General features: G+C 43.1%; 1 protein-coding gene across 1 annotated transcript; it reads left to right on the top strand.

The window, feature by feature from the left end:
* Positions 1-334: 334 nt before the first annotated feature.
* GNA13 (G protein subunit alpha 13) lies at positions 335-27,135 on the top strand. The gene is made up of 4 exons (XM_061377195.1): positions 335-745; positions 2,449-2,675; positions 17,644-17,694; positions 22,195-27,135. Exons 1-4 carry the CDS (start codon positions 412-414, stop codon positions 22,765-22,767), a joined length of 1,185 nt encoding a protein of 394 aa, XP_061233179.1. The 5' UTR covers positions 335-411; the 3' UTR covers positions 22,768-27,135.

The following is a 27,135-nucleotide window of genomic DNA, read 5'->3' as shown; positions in this document are numbered from 1 at the left end:
ACACAGCCCCCATGCAAGGCCCAGACCCGCTGTTTGTCCAGCCTGGAGCCCTGCACAGCTCAGAGCAGCAAAGAGGAAGTCCGTGCCGAGCGGCTCAACGCGTTCCCAACCAAACTGCTCGCACCGAGAACAGAAAACTGCTTAGCTGGCAAGCTCCATCCTGCCCCCCATGACCGAGGGCTGCCCTTCCCCGCGGCTTCTCGCCTGTCAGTACCCCTACAGAGCACAGGACCCACCATAACGGGGTCAGTTTCCCCTCAGTGACCGCACATTAAGCACTGCCTACAGACGTTAAAGAGACCCCGACCGCGACCGGAGCGGCCGCAACCGCCCCCGTCTCCCGCCATTTCCTCTGAGGCGCCGCTCAGTGGGCGGGGCCTGCGCAAGGGCGGGAACGCTGCGCTGTCACGCATGCGCGGGGTGGCGGAGCGGGCGCTGCCCTCGCTGGCAGTGCTCGCTAAGATGGCGGACTTCCTGCCGTCGCGCTCCGTGCTGTCGGGCTGCTTCCCCGGCTGCCTGCTCACCAGCGGCGAGGCCGAGCAGCAGCGCAAGTCCAAGGAGATCGACAAGTGCCTCAACCGCGAGAAGACGTACGTGAAGCGCCTCGTCAAGATCCTGCTGCTGGGAGCGGGGGAGAGCGGCAAGTCTACTTTCCTCAAGCAGATGAGGATCATCCATGGGCAGGACTGGGACCGGGCGGCCCGGGAGGAGTTCCGAGCCACCATCTACAGCAACGTGATTAAAGGTGGGTGAGAGGCGAAGGGGCAGCCCCGGGAAGCTCCAGGCCCGGCCGGGGTTTGAGGGGGGGCGGCCTCGTCTCCCTGAGCCCGGTGGGTCGCTGCCTCCTCCCGCTCGGTCGGTGCTTTCGTTTCGGCCTCTCCCTCATGGAGGAGGAGCGGCCCCGCGCTGCCGGTGGCACCGTTCGGGGGGCAGCCGCCCTCCGCGGGGTGTCACCCGGCCGTGGTGTGGGGGGGAGAGGCGGCGGCCCGGGCGCGGCCCCCAGGCGGGAGCAGCGGTTTGAGCCCGTGAGGTCCCGAGCGGTGCCATTTCCTGGTAACGCGATCGCGGTGATGAACGCTAATGGATGGGGGCGAGATGCACCTGAGAGTGCCGGAGGATGGGACGTGTCCTGCGCCCCAGGAGGGAGCGTTTCGCTGCAGTGGAAGAAAGCTGCCATAGTGTTGGAAACCAAGGTTAAACCTGCACCAAGGGTCATAAATGCATCGCTGAAACCTCCATGCGTGGTTTAGGAGCGGGCTCTTCATTTCACTGCTGTCATCTGTATTGAATCGGCCACATTCTCGTCTAAATCGCTCATCAGTTTATCAGTTTGGACTATGTAATAGGTGGGCAAAGTCTCAGCTAAGTTTCTTGAAACAGCAAAGCAATGTCAGACCTCAGCCCTGCTTGTGAAGGGGGCTGAGATCCAGTGATTCTTAAAGACAGTTGGTTTACAAAGCTGGTTACAGACCAAGGCTGGGGAAGCTATAAATAGCAAGGCAGTAGGAATCACGAGCAACCTATGTTGACCAGGTTAGAGATTAGCAAAATAAGGTGCTTCCTACTCTGTGGGAATATACACTTAGGAACTACAGCTCTCTTTTGGAGGCTGCTTCCCTGCAGTCACTGCGTTTGACAGGTGGAAAAGTCATGGGAAGGGAATGAAGCTTGAAACAACACTGGTATTGAACAAGTGTGTTGTTATACAGTCACTTGTTACTGCACCTTGATTTCCTTACGCTCTCCCCATGCCTCTGCAGTTGCTTAATCTTTATGATACTTTCTTTTTTAAAGTCCTTTATAAGAGAAGTTTAAAATACTTTGTTTCTCGTAGGGAATATTTACCAAAACAGTAACAAAAAAGTGCAGGGAAGTCTTTCAATGATACAACTCCTTGTGCATGTAAGCAGGAAAAAAAAACTTCTAGTGAGTGCAATGATTTGGTAAATATTGTGTTCATATCTCTGCAAATGTTAAAGCAGTGATAACTGTCTAGAGGTTAACTAGATACCACACTCATAAGAATACAGAGATTAGGGAACCTTAAAATACACAGTCAGATGGTTTGACATACTCTGAAATAAGCTTTTAAATATACTTCATTTGAGTTGTTTCATGCCAGACAAAAGTGTTTGTTTGGTAGCACAGATTGGGGGCTTAGTAATTAAAACCAGCACTTTATCAAGAGTTAAACTTGTGCTGTGGATATTATACTGTTGGCCATGGCCATGTTTTTCAGATAGTAAGTATCTGAGATTCGAAATGACCTGAAAGCATAGTGCTTGGAGTCGGTTGTTCAGAAACTTTGTGATTTCCTCCTGGGTGGAGAGTCCCACTGAGCTTTGACTGTACAGAGTAAGGGCATTGTCTGAATCTCTGCAGGTTTGTAGGCTACTGAAACAGTAGATGCTGAGAAACTAATTGCAACGCTCTTTCATCCTATTAAAGGTGTGAGAGTCCTCGTGGATGCCAGAGAGAAACTTCATATCCCCTGGGGTGATCCTGCGAACCAGAGTAATGGAGATACGATGATGGCGTTTGACACCCGCTCGGTTTCAGTGGTGCAGGGCATGGTGGAGACAGCAGTGTTCCTGCAGTACCTGCCAGCCATCCGAGCCCTATGGGCTGACAGTGGCATCCAGCACGCGTACGACCGGCGCAGGGAGTTCCAGCTGGTAAGTTCTGTGTTTGTATTTGGAATTGAGTGTGTACGATTCTTGTGTGAGTGCATACAACACAGCTCAAGCGGCCTCCTCATGGATCTTAAGCCTTTTGGAATAGTACACTGGTATGCTGTGGTATTGCAAACAGATGTATTTCGCTCCTTCCCTCCCCTTTTTTTACAAAACAAGAATAAAGAGCTTCTGACATAATTGTCCTCATTTCATATGTGAGAAAGCAGAGGTCTGGAGGGCTTTTATGTTCTGTAACAGAACTTGTATGTCTGTAGTGTTTTTACCATACGATTGTTTCCTTTGTGAACTAGTGCATCGACTTAAAAAACAACACAAAACATGGTTTGCAGTAAAGGAAGCCTTAACAGTAATGTGATTTTTAAGAAAAGATATGCATGGGTTAATGAGAAGAATTTAAAAACCACTCCCTTCTCTATTCCAGTTTGAGCAATCTAGCAAACATTCCCTCTGTATACTTCCTGTTTAATTTTGAATGTCTGTGTTCATGCTCATGTAATGAATTTTTTGTTATATTCAAGTTCTCAGCTGAAGATGGAGTATACAGGTTAATAGTGGAGTTGAGATGGAGTATGCAGCTCTATAGTGGTGATGGAAAGGAAGGAGAAACATGTCTCAATTTTGAGCTGGAGCTTTAACTCCCTGTGACAGCTGAAGTCCCTTTGCTCCATTTCCAGGCAAATGCTGCAAAAGGAAGCAAAGAATTTGAGTTATATTTGCTGTTTATTGATTCACAGACTTGTGTAGTAAAAGCCAGTGGCACAGGGGTTTGTAGGGGTGGAGGTGGAGAACCTTAAAATAGATCAAATCTGTTCTTGTAGGTCTCTTGAATCTAAGTGGCTTTGTGTTTTTTATGTCTTAAAAATAACCTTTGTGTTAGTGTGAATCTGAACAATAGCTGGTGATGTCTCCTGTTGAGCTATTATGAATGGTTGTGTAATTGTGCTCTGGCTAAAACAGGTTGTGTAAATATGTATTGCTCTGATCATGGAACATCTTGTAGAGATTGAAGGATGGGCAGGTGCTTGTCACCTGCCCTGTGAGCTCAGCTATGTAATGTGTTTCTAAGGAGACCTGTTGTTCCTCGTGTTTTGCCTTCAAGGTGATCATAAAAACGTCATTGCTCTGTTTCTGGTGCAAATGTGACTTAGTGACACAGTTGCTGTGATGGAGTGATATGGTTTGAAAGCTGTTAAATAAATTCGTCTCTGCTAAGCATGGCTGGTGGCTGCAGGGGAAGCAGCAAAGGGGCCTTATTGCCATTCCGTCGTCTTGAGTCTGAGAAGAAGGTTCTTTCCATAACTGAAGCTTGTGTAGAGTTTCACTTTGAGTAGGATTTGAAGAGTATGTTGTGCTTCAGGCAGAAAAAACCCTATTGCTTTCTTTTGGAAATCCCTAAATCTGCATAATGTCCTGGATCGTGTATGGATCTTGTTATGTTTTAGGCAGAACTCCAGAGTATTTTTTTAAGTGCTCTTAATAGTTGACGGCTATCCTAATACTAAGTTTGAAAGTAAGGTAACTGTTTTATTTATGCTTACATTGTGTTATTCCCTAAATCCTTTAAAAATCTCAGCCTGAGATATTTATGCCAAGTTATAAACATGAAGAAAAGGAAGCAGCTGAATGATGTCGCTGTATTGAGTGCAGCAGCTTGAGCAGTGCTGGCCAGGCGTGAAGGCTGGGGTTTTACTCCAGCTGAAGCTATGACAGAGCCCCATGTGGGCAGCAGAAAGGTGGAAGACTCCTGGAAGTGGTATGAATTTTTGTCATACCTGCTGGCAGGCTTTGAAAAAGAGTGTTCACAGAGTTTAGGTATGTGATGTACTGTGGAAGGGAGACACAAATAGTGAAGGAGGGAGTGATGAGTGTACCTCCAAGTCAGGAGGTAGGGCAAGGAGAAGTTGGAAGACATGCAGACAATGCTCTTGGGTTGAGTGCTGACTCTTGAAGTAAGGATCCAGAGCTGAAAGTTGTTAGCATTGCAGATGGGGAATAAAACTGTTTTCTACTTCCAGTTCAACTGCTTGGGACAACAAATGTAATGAAGAGATACTGGCAACATCTGTGCACATTTGTGAGAAATCATTGAGCTGTTCGTGTTGTTTCCCTTCTCCATCATCTTTCACTTATAATGCCAGAGATGATGTTAAGACCCTGAAGAAACAATGTGGTCTTTTTATAGCAGCATGAGAGGGGGAAAAGCAGAACTTGGTTATGTTCTAATGGAATTAGAAATCAGCATTTCCATGCCTTGTTTGCTGGAGCGTCCTTCCTCATTTTGTTAATGTAAGTGGTCATGAGGATAGTCAATATGATTTATTTTCCTTGGTATAAAAATAGGGGCCTTCTGGCCACTAACAGCAGTATTTATGAGAATTCATGAGGTCACTTATGGAGTGCCTTGAAACTAATTACAGCTTAGTGCATATGTGCCACTTCAGTGCTTCTCAGGTGGTTCATATTATAATCCCTCAAATTTTATTACAAAGTGAAGTAATTCAGGTGACAGTTCCACTGACACAGTTAACTAAAGACTCTTTTGGCTCTGTAGCTTAGTCAGTTCCTGTAACTTTATATTCTGATCGACTTCAAGCTTTCTGCCTTCGTGCACTGAGCTTATTTCTGCTACAGCCTCTGGTCGATGTCTGATGTGGATTAGTTACAGAGTTAGTCTGAATCAGCCTGAAGGTCTCTGACATTTAATGAGCATTGCAGATTTCTCCTTGCCAGTTGATTTCCAGTTAAGATCTCCTGAAATTACTTGGATAAAACACATCTTAATTCTACAACATGCAAAGTGATTTAACAAGATATTTCCTCGCCTTTGTATTTATGCTCGTGAGCTGTTCAGTTCTGTGGTTGGAAAGGTTTGCTGTTCTCACTGGGACTTGCTCAGAGATACTGGCAGCTGAGGAGTGGCTGGTGCTGGTGCTGCCTATCTGGTAACACTGAGGAAAGCACTGAGGGTGGTATGGTTGTACACTGCTGCACTGCCTCTCGCTTCAGCAGGTGCTGTGAACTCACATTTGCTACGAGAGTCGTGCACAGAGGAGCGTTCTGAAGTAGTCTCCAGGAGTCTTCTCATTCTCTGACAATGGAAAAGTGGGATGAGAGCTGAGTAGCTCAGATACACGATAAGCTTTGGATGTGTTAAAGGTTTGTTCTTGTTAAAAGAAAACTTTTCGATGGGTTTGGATGCTTGCTGCCAGCAATTGTTGATCTGCAGATAGTTACATGTTGCCCTACTTGCAAATTACAGAGTGTTATTGTGTTGTTTGGTCCTTAATGCCACAAACCTGAAGTGCTCAGAGGCAGTGATGACACTGTTCTGTCCATATCTGCACAGAACTGCAGGCGTGGATGGTACAGCAAGGATGGCAGGATGTGCATTTACCTCTGGATCATGTTTACTTCTGTGATATGTCTGCAAGTGCTAGATCAGATTATAGAAGACAGGAAAAGGCGTGTTCAGCTCAAAGTTATGCTGCTAGTTTTGCTGCAGCTTCCTTGCAGCATTTTCCTGTTGCAGAGCAGCATTTTAGAAGTGTTGCTCAGTTTGAACTTTTATCTTGTCCTGGTGGGGCTTTTCTGGGTTCTGTGTCTGCATATTGGTGGGGCTGTTGTACACATGAGAACATTACACTAGCTCTACTGGAAATGAGTCCCCAAATGGCCACTGCAGAATATTAGCAAAACTTAAGATTCTTTCAGGTGTGTAGGCAGCACATCCTTGAAATGTGCTTGATTATAGTGCTCATGATGAGGCCAGTTGTGTTTGAGGCCAGACCAGGTTGCCAGATACGAGCTCTTTCTCAAATGTGGATGCCCGTCTCGTGGTCAGTACTTCAGAATCTCTCTGAAGTCACAAGTGTAGAACCCGGAAAAACAGCATCTGTCATTCATTAAAAGCATCTACAGTGTATTTGTGGCACTGAATTTCAGAAGCTTTTCATTACCTTGTGCCATCTGTACTGTGCCAATAACTCCTCCCAGTATTCATCCTCTGCAACCTCTCCACACCCTGAAGATGAGGGGTGGTGATGTCTTTCTCCTTCCCCAGATCACCTCTTGGTTCTGGGATTGGGTGTTGTGTTGCTTCGTTCTGTTTCTGGGTGAAGTGTGGAGGTTGTGCTTATGTAAAACATGTGCATTGGCTATTTGGGCACTTAATCATATAATTCAGAGTTAATTTAAGTATAATGTTATAATTACACAGAATATTGTTCAGAATTCTGTGGGGAGAACAAAGCTGCAGCTTTGTGTTGAAATACGAACTATTTTGCCCTCTTTCCCCAGGCAATAGATCGCCAAACATCACATCACAGATGGTGCGTGTACAGTAAGCATGACTCCTTAAACCCTTGGAAAGGTTAGAGCCACTTTTGGTCTTCATCTGAAAAAGATTTATCAAAGATTCTATGGACAGAAAAGTGCTTTACAATTTTATACTTAAAAATGTGTCATTTAAACCTTCAGAAAAGACTCTGAGTTCTTAAGGGTTTGCTGGTTTTCCTGCCCCAGTGACAAGGTAATGCTCACTTTGAGTTGGCCTTAAGGCTCTGTATGGGCTTAACACAAGAGTTCAACAATGAGGAGGCTTGAGTTTCCTTACTCGAGTTTGTGGCCAGAAACCCTTCCATGTGTGTACTGGTGCTTTGGTAGTGGGAATTGAATTGACTGTAATGCTGAGCTGAACAAGTGAACTTTTACAGTGATTTAAATGGCATTTCTGTATCATTTCCCAAATTGGGATTAGGATTTCTGCTTCAGTCTCTGCTACTTTTAAACTGTAGTTTCACAATACAGTGTGGGAGCAGAGCTATGTGTTCTTATACGTATTCCGTCTTGACAAGCTCTGTCGTGTTGATAATCACGTGCCTTAGTTCCCTAAACATTTGGTTGCAGAAGACTAAAAGGTGACCTACTTGCAAAAATTTGCATTCCTGGGCCTTGCTTAAATAAAGGTAGAATACACTGTGCCCTTCTGGATATACTGTGCATGCCAACAGCCCGAACCCTTCAGAGGAAGAGACTTTCACGTGTCTTGAATGTGTGAACCTCTTCTCAGTACATTCTTTTAAACGTTAGATGAGCTTTTGCTGCTTCTGCTGCTTACAGAGTAACATGAGACCGTGGTACAAACATTCGTTCAGAGCCCATTTCCTTGCTGGCTGCTAACCTGCAAGGTCGTACATGTTAGTACCTGTAGAGCTGTCTCATTACATTGCTTCACAGGATTTAAACATAGCAAGGGCTGTGCCATTCTCTGTCCATTTAGAAATGACTTATTAATGTAAGCCCAATCTACACTACAAAGTGGTAGTATTCATAGCTGTCAGCAAACCTCTGTGCTGGCAAAACATGTGGTATGAATGCAGCCCTGATCTGCCATCTATATATTGTGCACCTGAGGCAAAGAATATGGAGCCATCTTTTTCATATGTAAATATGGGATCCTTTAGGATTAAGGTGTGATGCCAGTGGCAGTGTTGTGCTGCTGCTCCCTAATTTGAGTTTACTCTAACTAGACTTCAGCCTTAGAGGCCAGTTAAGTCTGCTTTCACTGAGCACGTATAACACTTGGGTTGTATTTGTATGACTCTTCTGGCTGTATTTATGAGTTAATGCTGTGTGCTATTTATATGTTCTGAGTTCATGCTGTACCTCTCATGCAGAACTAGCAAAGTGGAAGGAAACTTCAGCTTGTGGTAGCTGGGGAAGTTGCTTAAGAAAATGTCAGAAAACGTAAGTGCAGCTGACGTTGCTACGTAAGAAAAGCAGTGAAGTAGTAGCGTTTCACACAGAAGGCAAGATAATCTCCGTGACAGCGTTTTGGCTACTGGCACTTGGTCTTTTGGAGGTATCTTAAATTTACCACAAATCAGTTGAGATGCTCAGAAGGTGCAGAGCCTGTCCTGTGCGCAACAGTGAGCTGGATCACGGTGCTGATGGAGTCTAGCTGAGACCAAATGGTATCTTGTTCTGGAATATGAAGCCTTTCTTTATGTCTTAAAGTTAAATAAATAGGTCATAGAACACAATATTAGTTAAATTGTCAAACAATAAATGTGTTTAATCCAGATGAAAATCTCTGAATAGCCCTTATACTCTACAGCCAAAGTAGTTTGATGGGTCAAATTTAAGTGGTGCATAAAGAAAATGTTGAAGATTACACCAGAAGCTAAAGAAGGTCCTAAATTGTTTTCAGTATCTTCACCACTTGCATGTCTGCATTAACAAGAAACAGCAGGTAATGCAGCTGGGAAAGTTGAGGAATTTTGATTATAAAACCCTCTCTGAATTCTTTATCATCGCAGTAACTGACAACTTCAACTGTGTAGTAGGAGAGTTTTGGACTATTATAAGCACTGAGCTGCTTTTTACACCACTTAATTCACTGCATTTTGTTGCACACTTCTCTGTCATGGTCATTCACGCCTTAAATGTTTTCCCTGCACTCCACAGTCTCCTCAGTTAAAATAAGGGGAATATTGTGCTCCTTTTCTGTGACTTAACTAAGGAACTTAAAAGACCCCTGAATTCTTTTTATAGGTGAGAGATACAGATGTGTGTCATCACCCATGAGCTTGCTGGGCACATGATAGTATTTGGTCACCCACTGGTGACCAAGTAAAGAGGATGCAGAATTTCCAGGAGAGGAAACAGTGCACTGACGCCTTCTGTAATTCAAAAGGTCTACACAGAATAGTGTGTAAAAAAAGACCCCTTGGTGTAGGGTGATCTACTGGAATTTTACATGTGGATGGTATTGGGGCCTTTAACTGTCTTCTACACTGTTCTAGTGCTTTAGGCATGGCTTTTACTGACCTTTAAATACGCTGGCATTCATTTAAGGATACCTATAGATCTTTCACAAGACCTAGTAAATTACCACTGAATCTTGTCAGATAGCTGGTAACAAGAGCTTGTGTATTTGTGTGTCATCGTTTACAAACAGAAATACCAGAATGTAATCAAAATGGATTCTGTAATTGAGGCAGAGAAAGGAACTAAAAGCATTTGGTCAACTGTGTTTCTCATGAGGCTGAAATATGAACCAAATGTACTTTAAAACTGAGTCCGAGGGATACTTCAGTGCCTGCCCTGGTGTCTAGTTCAGGGTTCTGCTTTTGAAAGGTTGTGATTTAGTTTACAGTTTATGTAGTGGGCTTTTCAAGCACCTTAAAGTTCAATATGACCACTTTTAGTGCTGATATCTTTCCACATGCCAAATATTTGTCATGTTTTGAGGAGCCTTTGTCGGTCTCGTACAACTTGGAAGCAAGTGAAGCTCCAAATGATGGATGGCAGATTTGCAGGCTCGCTACTGCTTCAGTGTTAGGTTAAATGCAGTTTGAGTTGCAGACACATGAAGTCATGGAGCCAGTGGGTCAGTGCACTGAAAGAAGAGCAAATGTTTACGGTCTGGTTCCAGTCTGTTTTGTGTGTAAAACATTTGAAGTTTAGATAGATGCTTCCCAGAGTGTAAATAGTAATTGGGAGGTGGCTGTTTCGTCTGGGTCAGTGCATGTTTTCATACAGCTTCTAGATCTGTCTGTGTGCTGTGACTTGGGAGGTTTGGTTCATCAATGAAATCTGACAATCTTTTGTTAAGTGTCAGTGTCTTTCCTAAAGTCACCGTTCTGGAAGGGGAGTTTGGGTTGTAGATATGTCCTGAAGGAAAGAGTAAAAAGAACTTTGAAGGAAGAAAGTTCACCTGATCTTGTGGAAAGTGTATCCTAATTTGCTTTCATGGGTTAATTTCTGTTCAGGTTCTTGCCAACAAACATCTTCATTAGACATTCTGGTTCCTCATGGGTTGTGTCCCATTTACTACATTGCTTAATCAGGCTCTGATCTCTAGAAAGGGCTGCAGTAGATTTGAGTTTTCTTCCTGTTTGTGGGAGCATTGGTGATCCTAAGAAAAATGACACTCCAGGGAAAATGCTGGGTACTCCTCAGGCTTTCAGTTCTTGGAAAGAGTCTCTTTGGGGTGTACTCTTGAGCTGTACAAATAGAATATTGCTTCATACAACTCAAAGGGTTTCTTAAAACTCTCAGCTGTTTATAGAATATGGCACAGCCTGGTTTCCAAGTAGTCTTTCAGAAATAGAGGTATGATAATGGTGTCTTGCATGGAAGAAATTGTAGTTCTGCAGTCTTTAACAGAACACCGTTTCGTGCCTCAAAGCTGTAGTGAATGTTTGTATCTTTAAGTAGGTTTTGTTAAGAATCTGGCAGTTGCATCCTTCAGGAGAGGGGAGGGATTCCTAGCTGAGAAAAACGACATTGGATTTCTTCCCTCTTAGGGAAGTAATTCAAAGCTGGAGCAGTTTGCTCTGTGGCGCACCAGTATGTGGATTAAGTTCTTAGTGCCTGATCATGTCTTCATTTGGTTAAGGGGGATAGCATGTTATGTCTGAAACCATGGAATGCTCCACTGACTGGAGAAAATTGGGTCTGAACTGTGACTGAGGCCCTTGAAGGGCAAACCTGTAGTCAGTGCAAGGAGAAACAGGAGATGCTGGAGCTGATTTGGAGTATTGAGATCCAGACTGGCTTGAGCTTTATGCCTTTTCCCCCTCATTCACTGACAGCCACAGGGGATGCTGCCAGGCAGTTGTGCTGCAGGAGCTCAGGTTGGTGTGCTCTGGCTTCCTCCATTTGTTATCCACATTGGGGAATCGTGGATTAATTGGATTACATGGTAAATAGGGGATAATAGATTAAAGGGATATTATTGGGTTAAACCCCTTCTTAAACCCCTTCACCTTTCTTTGTTAATGCCATTATGCAAGATAAAAATGTCAGTCATGAAATAAACTTAGTGTTACTCCTCCATTTCATGGTGCTTTTGTAGCTTCATGCTATTGAGCACCTTCTACCCAACGTGATCCAGCTGTTCTCAGTACAGATTCTGCTCTGCTACCAAGAAGCTTTACAAAAGACTACTTCTTTGAGTCAGGATTTCAATGTTTCCTTGGTTTAGGACAGATATTCAGGGTGTGTGAGCGAACACAAGACAGGTTTCACTTCTACACTGCGTGATGCTGTTGTTATTGCTGCGAAAACAGTCAAATACAACTGGAGCTGCACACAGGAAGTGCTGAAAAGAGGAAATGAGTTGGTGCTCTCAGAGGTGGGATGAGATGTGACGCGTTTGTGACACGTATTGGTGGAGAACAGGATTATTTTGTCCTCCTGTGGAAGCAGGTGTAACCTGTAACCGAAACTGTCCAGTCTTACAAAGAAGCAGCAATTAATCTCAGGGTATCATAGTAACATAGAGTGGTTTGGGTTGGAGGGACCTTAAAGCACATCCAGTTCAACCTTTGCCATGGGCAGGGACACCTTCCACTAGAGCAGGTTGCTCTAAGCCCCATCCAACCTGGCCTTGAATGCTGCCAGGGGTGGGGCAGCCACAGCTTCTCTGGGCAACCTGTGCCAGTGCCTCAGCACCCTCACAGGGAAGAATAACTTCTTAATGTCTAATCTAAATTTACTTTCTTTCAGTTTAAAGCCATTTCCCCTTGTCCTATCCCTACAGGCGCTTCTCTAAAGCTCCTCTCCAGGTTTCTTGTAGCCCCTTTAGGCATTGGGAGCTGCTCTGACGTCTCCCTGGAGCCTTCTCTTCTCCAGCTGAACAACCTTTGAAAATGGGCAGGTCAAATCTAAATGATGTTTGAGATGGTTGAGCTGGAGAGAAAGAAGCTCAGAGATCCTGAAATACCTGATCTGGATGTACAGTACCTGTGCTTAAGCCCTTTCAAGGCTGGTCTATTAATGTTTCCATTGGCAGCAGTACTGTTTTAAAGCACTTTGTGCCTTTGGATTAAGCTTCTAACAGGCAAAAGACACTATATATAATGAGTGCCACAAGGACTATTAGGGTGCTGTAAGATGCAGAAGTTTAAGGCTTTGGTTATTCCTCCATTATCTTTCTTCCTTCAAGCAGCTTTTCCCGTGTTATGGGTGGTTGGTTTGTGTGTCAGTTTAGGCATGTACCTGGCAGCCTAAGAACATTGTAGTTACCTCCTCTTCTAAACTAGGCTTTTGAAAAAGCTTTTTTGCCATTGTTTTTGTGTGCTTGTGGGTTTTTTAATTAGAGAAAATAAAAAAATCTGTGTTTTACCAGAAACTCAGGTAGGGTCAGGAAGAGAAAAGGTTTGGTGGTTCCTGTAATTCTAATCTAGAGTTACTCAGTTATATCTCCTGTTTTCTTTAAATATCTGATTTATCCTTTCAGATATTTAGGTCCTGTCCATTCAGTGTGAACTTGCAGCCAGACATAGATGGTTTGATAGACTGTTTATATCTATCTTTAAACCTTGTGATGACTGAATCTGTACTTGATGCTTTTTCTCTCTTTTTTATTTTTTGAAGTGATTGCTGTTGGAAAGAATGTGCTGTGTTGCCCTGGAACAGCTAAAAAAGCCATTTGGCGATGCTGAGGTTTCAACAAATCATATTTAGATTGCTGACATTGTTTTCATGGAAACCAAATAAATTGGTGCCACTTCCTGGGTTTAAAAGATGTGTTCATCTGTTGTGTATTTCTTGTCATCGTCTCTTTTCCTCCTTTTCCTCACCCATAATATTTTAGTGGTTGCTCTGCTTTAGGCACTAACTAGCAATGTTTCAGACAGTAATCTTTGCCAAGTGGTGTTTATAAAAGATAACTGATCAGGGTTACTTCAGAACACAGCTGCAACACACTTGTCTTGCAGGTAGGCATCCAACATGTGCTGTAATCCCATCTTTGTAGAAGGAGTGTTACACAAAGCTCAAGATACTTCATTGTATAGGCATGAGCAAGACTAGTTGAGATGGATGCAGTGTTGTATGGGAAGCTGTTGTTGTAATATCAGGTACCTTGATAAGAATATGATTTAGTGGTTTACAAGAAAACACAACTTGTGTGCTGAGGATGAAATGAGTTGGCTTTCCTCAGGAAGGATCACAAGACTGCAGCAGGCACACAGGCTGTTCTGAATCAAACCTTGCTGAAAATGGAACACTTGTCAGTTATGAATAAAGTTATTTAACAGTCAGCTTCCTGTGGTTTACATGTGTTTCTGAATACTCCATCTGAACAAAAAAGGGCATCTTCTGCAAGCAGAGTGATTGCTTAAAATCTTATGTTCTGATAGAATTCATATTAATACTGTATGAAAAGAGCAAAAGCTCAGTGACCTGACACTGGAAGAGCTTTGAAACTAATGTGTAGGCCATTCATTCTGTTGTACTGGGGCTGTTCAAGAAGTCTGCTCTATTGCAGTGTATCAACATGCATGAGAGATGTGCTCAAGTTGGTGTTTGTCACTTCTGTTCACATCTTTGGTACTGTGCTTTAAGCTGAGCAGAAGGAGGCAGCCAGTGGACAAGGAAGGGTCGATGGTACTGTTCCTGTGGTGTAACAGAGCATTGGTAGCTTGCAACCACACTTCAGGAGCTGGCAGTTCACAACTGCTCAACTGTAAAAATGACTTCAAAGGGTTCACCTGCATTTGAAAAACCAAAGGTTCGCTTGTGACTAATTTAAGACCTTCACATCGCTGTATTTCTTTTACTAAATCTTCCAGTTTCCATCATATGTGCTCACAGAACATGGGTGTGAAGTCAGTGGGAATGAATGGGGAACTACAGAGGTTTTTGATGGTGGCACATCCTGTAGTTTCTCCATCTCCTATTGATTTTGTCCTTGCTGTGGCTCCTTTGTGGCATGACAGCAGCAGATTGACTGTTACAGCAGCCACATGGACGTGGTGAGCCACACTGGAGTTAGTGGGGCAGAGTGGGGAAACCCCAAGTTTCTGTTTTCTAGTCATGTTGGGTAAACCAGAGGGTTTACAGTTTGTGTCAAGGGAAATTTTAGAAGACAACAACTGTCTGTTGAACATAGCATTTAAATATAGCAAGTCATTGATTTACAGAGCGAGATCTAGTTCTGGATCTAGTATCAAACAAAAGTAGCCTAACACAGAAGCTGTCTTTGGAGCTGGTGTTGTGGCTAGATCAGTTTCATACTCAGTTTTAACAGTTGCTGGTATTAAGGCTTTCATTGGTTGTTGTGTGGTGGGTTTTTCAGTGGGTTTCTGAATGCTGCATACAGCACACAGAGTCACCCCTTGGGAAAAGGATTGAAGTCTTGCTTGGTTGCTTTGTCGTGCTGCCTTTTTGAAGCTTGTTTAAAATGGGTCAGAACTGTTCAGTTCTGCAGGAGTGCACTCTGATAACCATCTGTTAGTCGTGGTGGCTGGCTGCTCAAGAGTAGCTGTAGTTATCAGAGCTGAGCCTGCTGATTTGAAGATGTCCAGGCCAGATAGATAGAAAATAACCGGAGTCAAGACACTGGCTTGTAGCTGTATGACAGGGGAGGGCTGTCTGGAATGTGATGGAAGAACTCCTGATGAACTTAGCGCTGTTTTAAGTTCTTGATGCCATGCAAATTGATAAAATCCAATGGCTGAACAACTTTTATCCTTAAATAGTGAGTTGAGTCATGGTGACAGCACTTTCTTGGTGTGTCATATTAGTTGTCTGGACAGATTTTCACAAGGGAAGAACTGAGTGAGCTGCAGATGTGGAGGAGGGAAGCTGGTATGTCACTGCTTTATTAACTGTATCCTGCTCATAACTGACTGCTTTTAAGGCTTAACCTGATGAGCTTCAGAATGGCCACCTTCATACTTGCCTGCCCTTGACTTCCATACCTGACAGCGTGGAGTCTAAGCAGTCCCCTTGGTGTGCTTCACTCTTCTGCTGATGTATGGCTCTAGAGCACTGCAGTTGCTACAGCGCCATGTATTTTGCATTCATGTTTTCAGGAAATCCCCTCATTTGGGAAGCTGTTTCTGGGGGTGTTTTGTGACCTTTACAGGCTGTGGTTTACTCCTGCAACTGCTCAATCCATTGCAGTAGCAGTAAGCCCTGGGACTTAAAGGAGATGTAGTAACTCATGCATTCCAGTAGCGTGGAGTTAATGCTTCTTTAGGGAGTAGGCATTGCTGTAGGCAGTATAAAAAAAGAGTTGTCTAAGATTAAAATATATGTAGCCACACACATCCATACTTACAGCCTCTGAGGCCCAGGTATTGTGGAATAAATACCTCCACTAAATGAGTCTGAAATCTGTCTGATTTTACATAGTCCTGAGGGGAGGGAGGGTTAGCAGCTCCTACTAAGGACCTAAAAAAAGAAATTAAGCCTGAGTCTAACTTTATTTTGTCTTAATATTCAGCTGCAGACAGTGGTCTTAGTACTTGGAAGGCTTCAATTCTGGTCCTGTTCCCCCTGCTTGGGAAGCTTTCATGGATTTGTGCATTAAGGTTGTGTATTTCTGTTTTCTGTGGAATGGGAATGCTGCTTCTCATACACTTCCCCTAGAGAGGACTGAGGCTAGAATGGATTTTGGAGTGCTGAAAAAGATGTATGTGTGGAATACTGCTGTCCCTGCAAGAGCTGCTGTTCCATGCCGCTGGCTTTGAAATGATTGGTTAATGTTAGTGCTGCAGCTTGTCACGCAGAGAGAATCAGTAATGGTAAACTAAACAGAAGGTAAAATAAGGTAGTAGAAGTGTGCTGGACGCTTTCCCTGCAGGTGTGTCAAGCACAAGGCATGTTTCAACCAGAGTCCCAGTCTTGCCTAATGAAAAGCTGATGTTCAAATTGCACACTGGAAGGTGAGGTGTCTGCTGCTGTTAGGTAACTATAGGACCTGGGAAACCTGCAAAGGGTACGTGCCTCGTGTTATGTATCTGCCAGAACCCTTTTTGGACTGTTATTTACCTTACCCTACTTCACTGCTGCTTAGGTGACACAGTTGAATGCTGAGGTTTGATATTCTTCGTAGATAAGTTCTATTTCAAGTGAAGGGAAGTGATTATCGGGGTGTAACTCTTGTCCTGATTCACACGTCTGGCTTAGATGTAGTCACCCGGCCCTGGATGCTGCCTGAATTGCTCATCAAGAAAATTCTGTCAGTGTTCTTGCTGTTCTGTACCTAGAATCAAAACACAGATGGCTTCTTTTCTGTATTTACTATAAAGTAAGTAAGTTACAGCTTGGTAACCAAGAGCTTTCAAAAGGAAGTGTGGCTCTGCTGTTGTGTTGATGCTGAGAATCCTATAACGGTGCTACCTTCCTTTGCAATAAATTCAGTCAGTATGTTACCTGTTGGAAGTGAACTCTGGTTCAGCAGCATCCTTGTAAGAGTTTTTCCTTCATCCCAGCACCCTGATGGAGTTCTGGAGAGTTGACTGTAGTTTAGGCTTACAGTAGAGAATCTTCAGTTCCGTGTTACTGGAGGGATTAAACACTTCAGTTACTATTTGCAAGGAAAGGAATGGCTTAAATCCAGAACATAACCTGTATAGTAGATGTGATACCATGCAGTGTTGCAGTGTGGAGCTTTGTCCATTATTCCCAGAGAAAGGAGGTCTTGTCCAGCTTGGTCTTTAGTAAAATGCTTCATGAGTTGTGGTTTCTTATCCCTATTCTGCTGGTCATTGGCAGTGCTCAGGGGATGTACCTGCATGAATGGGATCGTATGGCAACGCAGTTATAAATGCAGTCATTAATCCTGCACTGAATGCCTGTATGTGCAGACTCTTCAAAGGGTTTGGAAGAATTGAAGGCAGCTTTTCCTAATGAAGGTGTGGTTGCTTCATTGATGCTTCCTGTGGATAACACTGTAGAATTTACTTAGCAATTCTAAACTGGAAAGAACTTAGCTATTATTAATGTGCCTACCTATGCTTTTAAGCTTAAATATTAACTGACCTAGAAATAAAACATTAGTTGTGTTCTTAGGAGAGCTGCTTGAGAGATAGTAGTGATTAAAGCTTAAAACACTGTCTGGATGTTGGTAAATGAACTGGACTTCACAATGTAAACTCTTGGGATCAAGCGTGCTGCTTATTTAACTAACTGTTTGCTTTGTTTTCAGGGGGAATCCGTAAAGTATTTCTTGGACAACTTGGATAAACTTGGAGAACAAGTAAGTCTTTTGGGTTTCTTTCAGTCTTGAGTTTTAAGCAGTCTTTGTGATCTCTGGGGTTTAAACAGATGAAATGTTATTAGTGTCTACTCAAATAGCTTTAACTTTGACTGTTCCATTATCTCAGCAGTTCATCGCCAACATGTCAAAACCAGAGGGCAATGCAAGGGCCAAGAGACTTTCTGGTAATAAAACTTATGTAGAAATTAAACAAAACCCAAGTTACAAATGCTTGTCCAGTCAAAACGCTATTAATTTAACACTTCAACACTAAATGATACCCAGAAATGAGTGCTTTTGTTTGTACGTATCCAGTTAGGAACACCCAGTTAAATTGGTACATGGCTCAGTGGTACTGTCCTGTAGCATCTGCTTCAAAATAAACACATTTGGTACAGAACCAAATCTGTTTTCTCTGGGGGGAAAGAGCTGAACCTTTTGGGTAGAACTCTTGGTTACTGCTTGAATAATGAAGTTGTCTGATGCTCATTAGTTGTGTATTGCAGAAATGGCATGTGGAAAAACTGCCTGTAAAATGGGATGCCAGCTTGAACTCCATGGGGAGGCAGTTTCTCCAAGGTCGTTTCCAGCTGATGGCTAACAAATGCTGAAGGAATCCCAACCACTTCAATTGAATCCTGTTACATCAGGCTTAATTCTGTTTTTAATGGAGGAAAAAGTTAAGGTTAAGCTTTTAACTGTAATTTTTTCTGATTAGAGCACTGGTGATTACCTTGCAGTATCCATGTGCTTCCCAGATACCTCACTTGAAAGCTCCAGCTCTTGCTCCTTCAGTTTTGATTTGGTCTTGAGTTACACAGCGGTAGGAGAGCTGCACTCGCTTAGGGAACTGCTCAACTTCCTGATAATGGTGGATTTCTCCTGGGTTTTGAACCCAGTGCCCCTTGAGTTTTGGTTTTTGGTTTGGTTTTTCTGCCCCTGCACATTTGGGTAAATATTTTTGCATCTTCTTTTCAAAGTTCTTTATTTAGAACCTTTGGTCCATTCCTTGGTTCAAGCCTGAAACTTGAAGTCACTGTGTTTTCTTTTCTATTTTTATATGCACACACACTTATTGTAGGTTTGGTGTTGCTGTGGGAATGCTGAGCTCTGAATTACAGCGTTTCCAGTTTAAAGTTAGCCCAAATGATGTTGAGATACAGAGGGATCCTTCAAGATCTGCTGTCATAGAAAATGTTGGGTCTATGTGGGACAGTTTTGTTATGGAGTGAAAGATTTGATGGGTTCTTCTGGTTTAATCTTGCCTATATGCAAGATTTGTCTAATGATTATTCCCCCAAACTGTATATTAATGTAAGTATTTTACTGTTCTTATCTGTTATCTGACACAACTGAATTGCTTATGAACAGATAGACTTGCAATTCATGTGCCTCTTGCCCAAAGGAGCAGATGATAGCAGTGAGTAGGGAAAAGAACTTTAATGTTCAGATTTAATCAGATCAGCAAAATACAAGTAGCTGGCTGGGATCAGCTGGATTCCTGCATGTTTGTTGTTGTTTCATCTGCCAGTGCAGACTATATGTATCCAAAATACAGAGACAGATCACTTTCCATGTTGTGACTGCATCTTGCTCGTGCTTTACATTCTAACTATGGAAACAGTGACGTGGTAGTTAAGAGAACTACCTCACAACCAAAAGAAGTCCTTTAGAGGAAAAAAGAGTAGTGCATTTGAGGAAGGAGCTAATTCAGGAAGAAAGCACATGTTCGGAGTCAGTATCAGTGTGGATCCTTGGGAAGAGCTGCACAGAAAATAAACCAAAAAAACCAATAACCCCCCAGAAACAACCAAACAAACCAGAAAAGGGTGAGGGTGAAGAATGGAATGGAATGGACCTTAAGATGACAACAGTCAACATGAAAGATAGGGCAAAGTGTAGAAAAGGAATGTGCCCTTTAGGATGCTTGCAGGAAAAGTACTGACTGACAGTGGCAAAACACTGAAAGGACTTGGATAATACTCAATTCTATCCAAGGAAAATACTCTCCTAATGCTGCAGTCTTTCAATAGGGAGAATGGGATCTACAGTGAGAAAGGGGCTCATTCAGAATTGCTGTAATGTCAAGCTGCTGGTATCCCAAGGATCTGGGCATGAGGAAGAAAACATCATTATCCTTACAAAAGACAGCTAAAATGCTGGAGCTTTCTTAGGAGTTGTTGTTTGGTCTCCTGTAGCCAGATGATGGCTGCACACCCAGCACTTGGCTTTCGTGCACTCACTTGCAGGCTGGTGCATAAGAGTGCATCTGGTATAAAACATGGTAGGTCTTCTGTGCATGGAGAGCTTGAAAGCACTTGAAAGGATTTTATTTGTGGTTGCAAGTGTGGAAGGAATTTTAAATGAGGAGTAATACTTGAGAGGGAATTTGTCAGGAATTTTAGGGATAAGCTTCTTGTTCTTGAAAGCTTTACTGAATAAACATTACAGGCCAAATCCCAGAAGAGTTCTCTTTATGCTCTTGTTTCAGTAGTGAAGGTATAGATGGCTTTGCCTTTCATATTAATTGATCTTATGTATTTACTTTAATAATCTCAGTCACTCCTGAGCCTTCCTAAAACTCTCTGGTTTTGTTCTGAGAACTTGAGACTAACTTCCTGAATAACAGAAGATGCTGCGTTCCTGTCCGAAAGATGAAACCTGTAACATCCTCTTCCCTAGTGTTAACAGTCACCTTAAAATCCCTTCACGTGTGCTCAGTGACATCTGATACAGTCATTGTTCTGTTCTCTGATTGTTCTTCCTCTCTGACAAGTTTTGGTAGAAAAGACCAAAAATAAATTTAACAAAGAGAAAAATCTCATTACCCTTTAATGCTGCATCTTTTAATCGGGGCCCTTGACTGATTTGCAGGTGCCCATTGCTTGGTTTGGAATGACAATGATGCTACTTTTGCAGTTCAGCTCTCCTGCAGATTGAGGTGGTTCTGGCTGTGGATGTGTAATAATACAGCAGCAGAATGTGCAGGGTGGGAGCCTGTGCTTCAGAGCTGCTCTGTAATTCCTGCCACGATAAAAATCAGTGCCTTAGTCATGGGCAGCTCCAGTAAAGAAACACAGGAGTTCAGACAACAACAGTCTCTGTAGCTGGTTTCACTTTTGAGCTTACAGCGGAAAGCAAAGTGATCTCTGAATTTTTGGAACATTATGCTCCCTAAGTTTTAGCATTCCTTTCTTAAAGGCTGTGGGTCAAACTTGCCCAAATGCCTTACACTTGGAATACCAGTATTTAAGTAGCTGTGTAATCGTGTGCTTGTTCCCCTGCCCCAGCTCACTAGTTGAATCAGGCTTTGTGGACCCAGGTCTTACACATCCTTGTAAAAAGTCCAGGTCTGGCACTGTCAAAGGAAGATTGTAGATCACTCACTAAGAGGAGACTAAACTTGTGGAACTGAAGTCACACTCTCTGAAGTTGTGAGAAATGCTGGAAAGGGGTAAGGAAGAGTTTCCATAACAAGTGAACAACAAAGCTTTAAACTTCAGCGTCAGCCAGCTGCCTGTTAGAGATGTGCTCTTTAGACAGCAGAAAGCCTTGGACCATGTGCCAAAGTGTAACTCAGAGTGAAGAAATCCCCCATAAGAGTCTTGAATTTCAGGCTGTCGAAAGCTGACTAATAAGAATTCCTCTTCCTGTTAACATCTGCAGCTGTTGGTAATGACCAGTCACGTAACACTGAAACAAGTAGTGAAAAACCTACTTCTCCTGCCTCTTTAATTCTGGGGGAAAAGGTGAGCTCCTAGGCTGTCCTACTGGCAAGAGGCTGCTCTCCTCAGCTGCCAGTTTCTTCTCCTATTCTACCAGTTGCACAGTATGTTTTGGGCTATGTTTTGAGCTCCCAGATGTGGCACGTAGCTGATAGAAGTGACTTTTTGGACCGATATGATGTGAAAGATCCATGGCAAGAGCAGAGAAAGTTGCTTAGGTTGTGCATTTCTGCCCTAATTGCCTTAAAACTGACTTAGTTGAGTAGTAGTTCTTTTTTCTGGAAGCAGTCATGCAGTGTGCACGAGAACATGGGAGGAATGGAGCACCCACGCTTAGAATGGGATACTCCCCGTGGTTACAGATTGGAGAAACCTGCTTTAGACCCCGACTGCTGCATTGCAGTGTTGGCAGCCAGCGTCTTTCCCAGCTTTGTGGGAAGAGGATGACTGAAGCAGAAAAGTAATCCAGAATGAGGGAAACTGGCATGAGGAACTGATGGTGCGGGTTGTTTATGGATCCCTGTCATGTGGCAAATGGAAAGCTTCAGTTCTCTGGGGTCCATGTTTGATTAATATGGGGTGTGTTTCCTGCTTTGGATGCTAGATCTTTCCAAAACGCTTCAGTGTCAGCATATAAATATGCATTCATGTGTATGTTTATTCAAAACCTTGTGCTATTCCTCTGCAAGCTTCTCTCTCAATGGCAACTCAGTTGTGATCACCACACCTGCACCTTGTACCCTAATCAGCAAACTCTCCTTGATGTCTCTTTCAGGATTACCTTCCCTCACAGCAGGACATCCTGCTGGCCCGGAAACCTACGAAAGGGATTCATGAGTACGACTTTGAAATCAAAAACGTCCCTTTCAAAATGGTTGATGTAGGTGGCCAAAGGTCCGAACGGAAGCGGTGGTTCGAGTGCTTCGACAGCGTCACGTCCATACTCTTCCTCGTCTCCTCGAGTGAGTTTGACCAAGTGCTGATGGAGGATCGGCAAACGAACCGCCTGACGGAGTCCCTGAACATTTTTGAGACAATAGTCAATAACCGGGTGTTCAGCAACGTCTCCATCATCCTCTTCTTAAACAAGACGGACTTGCTTGAGGAAAAAGTAAAAAAAGTGAGCATCAAAGACTATTTCCCCGAGTTTGAGGGGGATCCCCACTGCTTAACAGATGTCCAGAAATTCCTGGTGGATTGTTTTCGTACCAAACGCCGGGACCAGCAGCAGAAGCCCCTCTACCACCACTTCACCACTGCTATTAACACAGAAAACATCCGGCTAGTTTTCCGTGACGTTAAGGATACCATCCTTCACGACAACCTCAAGCAGCTTATGTTACAGTGATGTGCAAAAAGACAGTTTTATTTGAGTAACTTTTGTGTGTTGTTTTTGGTGTTTTTGTTTTTTTTTTTTTAACTAGGAAGTTTACAGCAGGAGTAGAGAAATCCAGATCCTGTCAGACTTCTCGATATGTGGCTAAAAGCTGCTGCTGAACACATTATTGCCAATTTCTGCAGAAATTCAGGCTTAATCTCTTCCAGTGTAGCTTCAAGTTGACTCCAGTTGTAATTTTATAGCGGACCTATGTCTAAGTACCTGTAAAGTGATAAATCTGACCTTTTATGAACATGTATATTGTTATCCTAGGCAAAAAAATCATTCCACCTTCAGAATTCCAAGTCCAAAGTTCAGCGAAATTGTTGCAATTGTTAAGAGTGTGGCAGTAATTTAAGGGGGGAGAAACTCTTCACATCTAACTCTGTTATGAAGACTGTGATACCATAGCTGACTTACGATTTCTCAGGTCTATTGCTGGTTAGGAATCCCATAAATCCCTTGCTGGAATCATCTCTTTGAAGCTCGGATTCCCGGGTGTAACGTACTGGTCTTTGCATGGGGTTTGACTAGGAGATGGTTTAAATATACTTAGGTTGGGAGCTTTGGCCATTCCTGGCAGGAAGTACAACTGCAGGCAGAAGTGCAATGACGAGGAGTTAATGAATGGCACAGTACACGGTTTCACTCTACTGCATTGTACTGACCTCTTGGAGCCATGGCAAAGCACAGAGCACTGTGATACGGTCCTCTTGAGAGTGTTATGTGGGAGGGGGTAGCAAGCTCAACTTGTATTTATCTTCACTAACCAGATACTACATGTAGGTACCTTACCCTGATCTTGAAGCGCTTTAATATAGCACTGGTTTATCTTTACTTTCTCCATGACTTACAGAGTGCCTCATCTTAAGCAGTAGGCATGTGGTGATGGATAGAAGGACTTGCAAACCTAAGTGCCTCCTTGTATTCTGTCCTACGGTATTTCCAGTGGCCTTATGTGAGCATCCGTGTTCCCAGCAGAGGCCTTGTGTAGCTGACACCATGAAGATGAATGTTTCCTTGTGCAGAAAGAACGTGTCACAGCAGAATGTGCTTCAGCTGATGAGGTTCTTTCTGACACATCCCAATTGGGTCTAGCAATCCTAAGTGTACTTGAGCCAAATACGTTGCACAGCGTACTCCAGAGTGCTGCTTGTGACTAAGAGTATCTTACCAAAAGTTCCAGTGCAGGGTTGGGTTTGTTGTGTTTTGTGGGGGGGGTTGAGGGGGAGGATGTTACCATTGCCATGTGATTTAAAAGAATAATACAAAATACTTCTTTTGCCCAGAAATCCTCATACATCACCCAGCATACATCCTGCAAAAGGAGAGTAAGCTTTTGTCAGCTTAAAGTGTTTAAGGAGCAGGTTTCCCCCAGGCTGTAGTGTCATGTAGGCAGTTCAGCTGGCCGCTTTCTCCATGGAACAGACCAATTCCTGTGGATCATGATGCTGGCCAATACTTTAATGAGTTTTTGTTAACATAGGACATGTAGCAAGTAGTGCGACATCATGTTCTCACTGCTTGGAGCAGTGTCCCTGCTAGGATGTAGGAAAGCCGCCTGTTTTCTGAACTTAGCCTTTACTTACTGTGATTGTAAGTTGTATTAACATCTCTGTACCTCGTTCCTCTGTCAATAGAAGGGGAATAATGTATTTTTATTTAGTTAGGTGCTTTGAAAGACCTCTATTTTTTATATCATCCAATGAGTAGTCATAGATTAGTCTGCGATTCCTGCCATAAGGCACTATTTTGGGAGGAAGGAATTCTGAAAAGAGCTTGGGAGAAGTCACAGTGCCATTATCTGAACGGAAGTGTAACATCTGGGTGCAGCACTGATGTCAGGAGGATTAATAGCATCTTTAGGTGGGGATATTTAAGGTTTTGCCTCTTAACTGGACATGGATATGATGGTTACTTCTGGTGTGATGTATTCTGGTCATATGTGAGCAATTCAAGAGGATGAACTTGAGATGTCAAAAAAGGCTGCTGAGACTATTTAAAAGATTAGACAAGAAGCGTGTAATGGGAGTCCAGAAGTTCTCCATTTCCCTCTTTGGAGAAGGGTGATCTGTTGAGCTATAAATGTTGCATGAGCAGACACCAAACCTCTGCATAGCCTCATAGTCCAGTGTTGGAAAGCAGAAGCTGATCAAGTCCATGCCCTTGTTAGTCAACAAGAGGAGTAGGTTTGTTTTTTCCCTTTGCTGACAGTTGTCTGAACAAGTGTCTTTATGACAAGAGACTTCTCTCTGCTCTAATTACAGTAATTAATTTGGAGAGGTCTCTAGTATGTGTGTTGCAGGATGGCAGACCAGATGCTGCAGAAATGACTAAAGATTGGATAGCAGATGATAGGAAAACAACCTGGAATTTGTCTAAACAAAATTGCTTATGTAAAACATTGATGAATTTTGTGTCAAAGGACCTGCTAATTTACTAAAGATCTTCAAAACTGATGTCAGTCAAAGGGTGTATCAGTATCACCAAGGCACTGGGTACTCGGCTAAAGAGGGGAAGACACTCAGCAGGCTTCTCCCCTCAACCAACACCAAATAGAATGGTTTTAATGCTTTTTAGATCGCTTGCCCTGTGAACACCGGGGCTGGTAACATAGCAATGTGGCCCCTGCAGTGTTGGGCCATTCTGGCAAAGCAGGCCCTGGTAGATAAGCACTATATGAATCTCAGGCAGAAATGAGTTATTTTCATGAAATCGAGTCAAATCACTTGTGTTTCCCACTACCACTTGTGTAGAGGGGATGAGGGAATGGACCTTGCTGTATCTCTTTATGTGGTTCCTCTGTTCATGCTGGCTAAACTGAATCAGTGTTTGGCTTTTCCATCTTCAGCCTTACTCTTCATTAGCTACCTGAGAAAGGGCACAGCATGTACCATTATTTGTCTTTCTTTTCACAATGGTTTCTAAATATTATGTCTTTATAGTAGAACATCATTTTGGTACAAAAGCTGAAGGACTGATGTTTTGAATCAGTTTTATCCTGAAGCAAAGAAATGAATCTCAGTTGGCTAGTAAAGAGTGGAGCCTGCTCATGCAAATCAGTCTGTGGTACAAGGTCAGAACATACTTCTAGTGAAGGTGGGAAAGCAGGTGGAAAATCAGGTTTCCCCAGATTCCCTTAGTTCTCTTTGGAGTGATCACTGACCATATGGAGATATACCACTGTCTTGTACAGCTTTCCTGTACTTGAAGGTTAAATTGGTGTTTTAGCGACTGTTCCCTGCTGCAGTGTGTTCGATTTAATACCTGAAAACTGTGGCTGTTCATCAGGGCTTTAAAGGTTTTACTTTTTTAATATATTTTATGTGGGAGCTTAAGCCATCAGGTTGTGTAAAACTAAAGCTTTCTTCTCGAATATCTGCTCTTAACCAAGTCAGGCGGGTTCATCGATCTCAAAGGCTGTATATGGGACTCATTTGTCTAGTAAGTAGCTTCACATCCTGCCCATCAGAGGGATTGGAGCGGACTGCTCAGGTGGGGTGGGTGCTTCAAGCTTCATGACACTTGGTTCATCATCATACTCATGACCAGTCCCAGATAGGTTGGTCCTACTGTGTCTGCTCCACACTGGGGAGCGCCTCCCTGCTGAATGCCTTGGAACCAAGGATGTTCAGCGTGTCCCTTGGCCATCGACTCCTCTGGGTATTCCTCTTTCAGGACGGTTGCAGAAGGTTCATTTCCAACAGTTCCTGTTTCAGATGGATCAGATGTTTCATGCCACACCCAATGGTTCCCCAGTTAACTTTACAGGTCTGTTTGATGGTACCAGTAACATAGTTCGGTTTTGAGTTACACAGCATTGCAATCCAGTGCCATTTTGCAATTTCTTCGCCTTGTACTTGAACAGAAGTTGAATTGCAGACTATTTAAATGCGCTTTCCTGCGCTTCCAGTAGCAGTGAGAGCTTACCTGACGTGAAGCCTTTCTGTAAAAACTCCTTTTGTAACAACCTCATAGATCTTTAACAAACCCCAGATTTGTATTAGCTTTGTATAAATGTTTGTTGCTTACAATTTTATATGTTTTAACTTTTGATAAACTTTCCAGGGACTACTTTTTATTGTAAATTGGGTTTTTTCGTTGTTGGTTTTCTCCTTGCTTTAGGTTCGGATTGGCAATAAGTTATTTCTAAGGGAGGTCTTAGAAGAGAAAAGCATCACTTCCTTTTTTTATAAGACGGTTAAATTGAATAGTTTCACACCTCTTACACTCGCTTGTACATTGCTCTGTACATACCCTCAAAGTGTTGCCTTTCAGCTATTAATATTTGCCTTGTGTACAAAAATTACTGACGATGAATAAACATATACAGCCTCA

Source organism: Neopsephotus bourkii, unplaced genomic scaffold (assembly GCF_033783945.1).
Source record: "Neopsephotus bourkii isolate Nb327-2 ecotype Australia unplaced genomic scaffold, CSIRO-AGI_Nbou_v1 NB_1749, whole genome shotgun sequence".
Taxonomy (NCBI): Eukaryota; Metazoa; Chordata; class Aves; order Psittaciformes; family Psittacidae; genus Neopsephotus; species Neopsephotus bourkii.
This window is presented reverse-complemented; position numbering and strand designations above follow the sequence as displayed.

Coding starts and splice junctions, on each gene's coding strand:
- GNA13 (XM_061377195.1), top strand. CDS start 412: ATGCGCGGGGTGGCGGAGCGGGCGCTGCCCTCGCTGGCAGTGCTCGCT. Junction 2,676..17,643: donor GGCGCAGGGAGTTCCAGCTG/GTAAGTTCTGTG, acceptor CTTTGTTTTCAG/GGGGAATCCGTAAAGTATTT. Junction 17,695..22,194: donor TGGATAAACTTGGAGAACAA/GTAAGTCTTTTG, acceptor TGTCTCTTTCAG/GATTACCTTCCCTCACAGCA.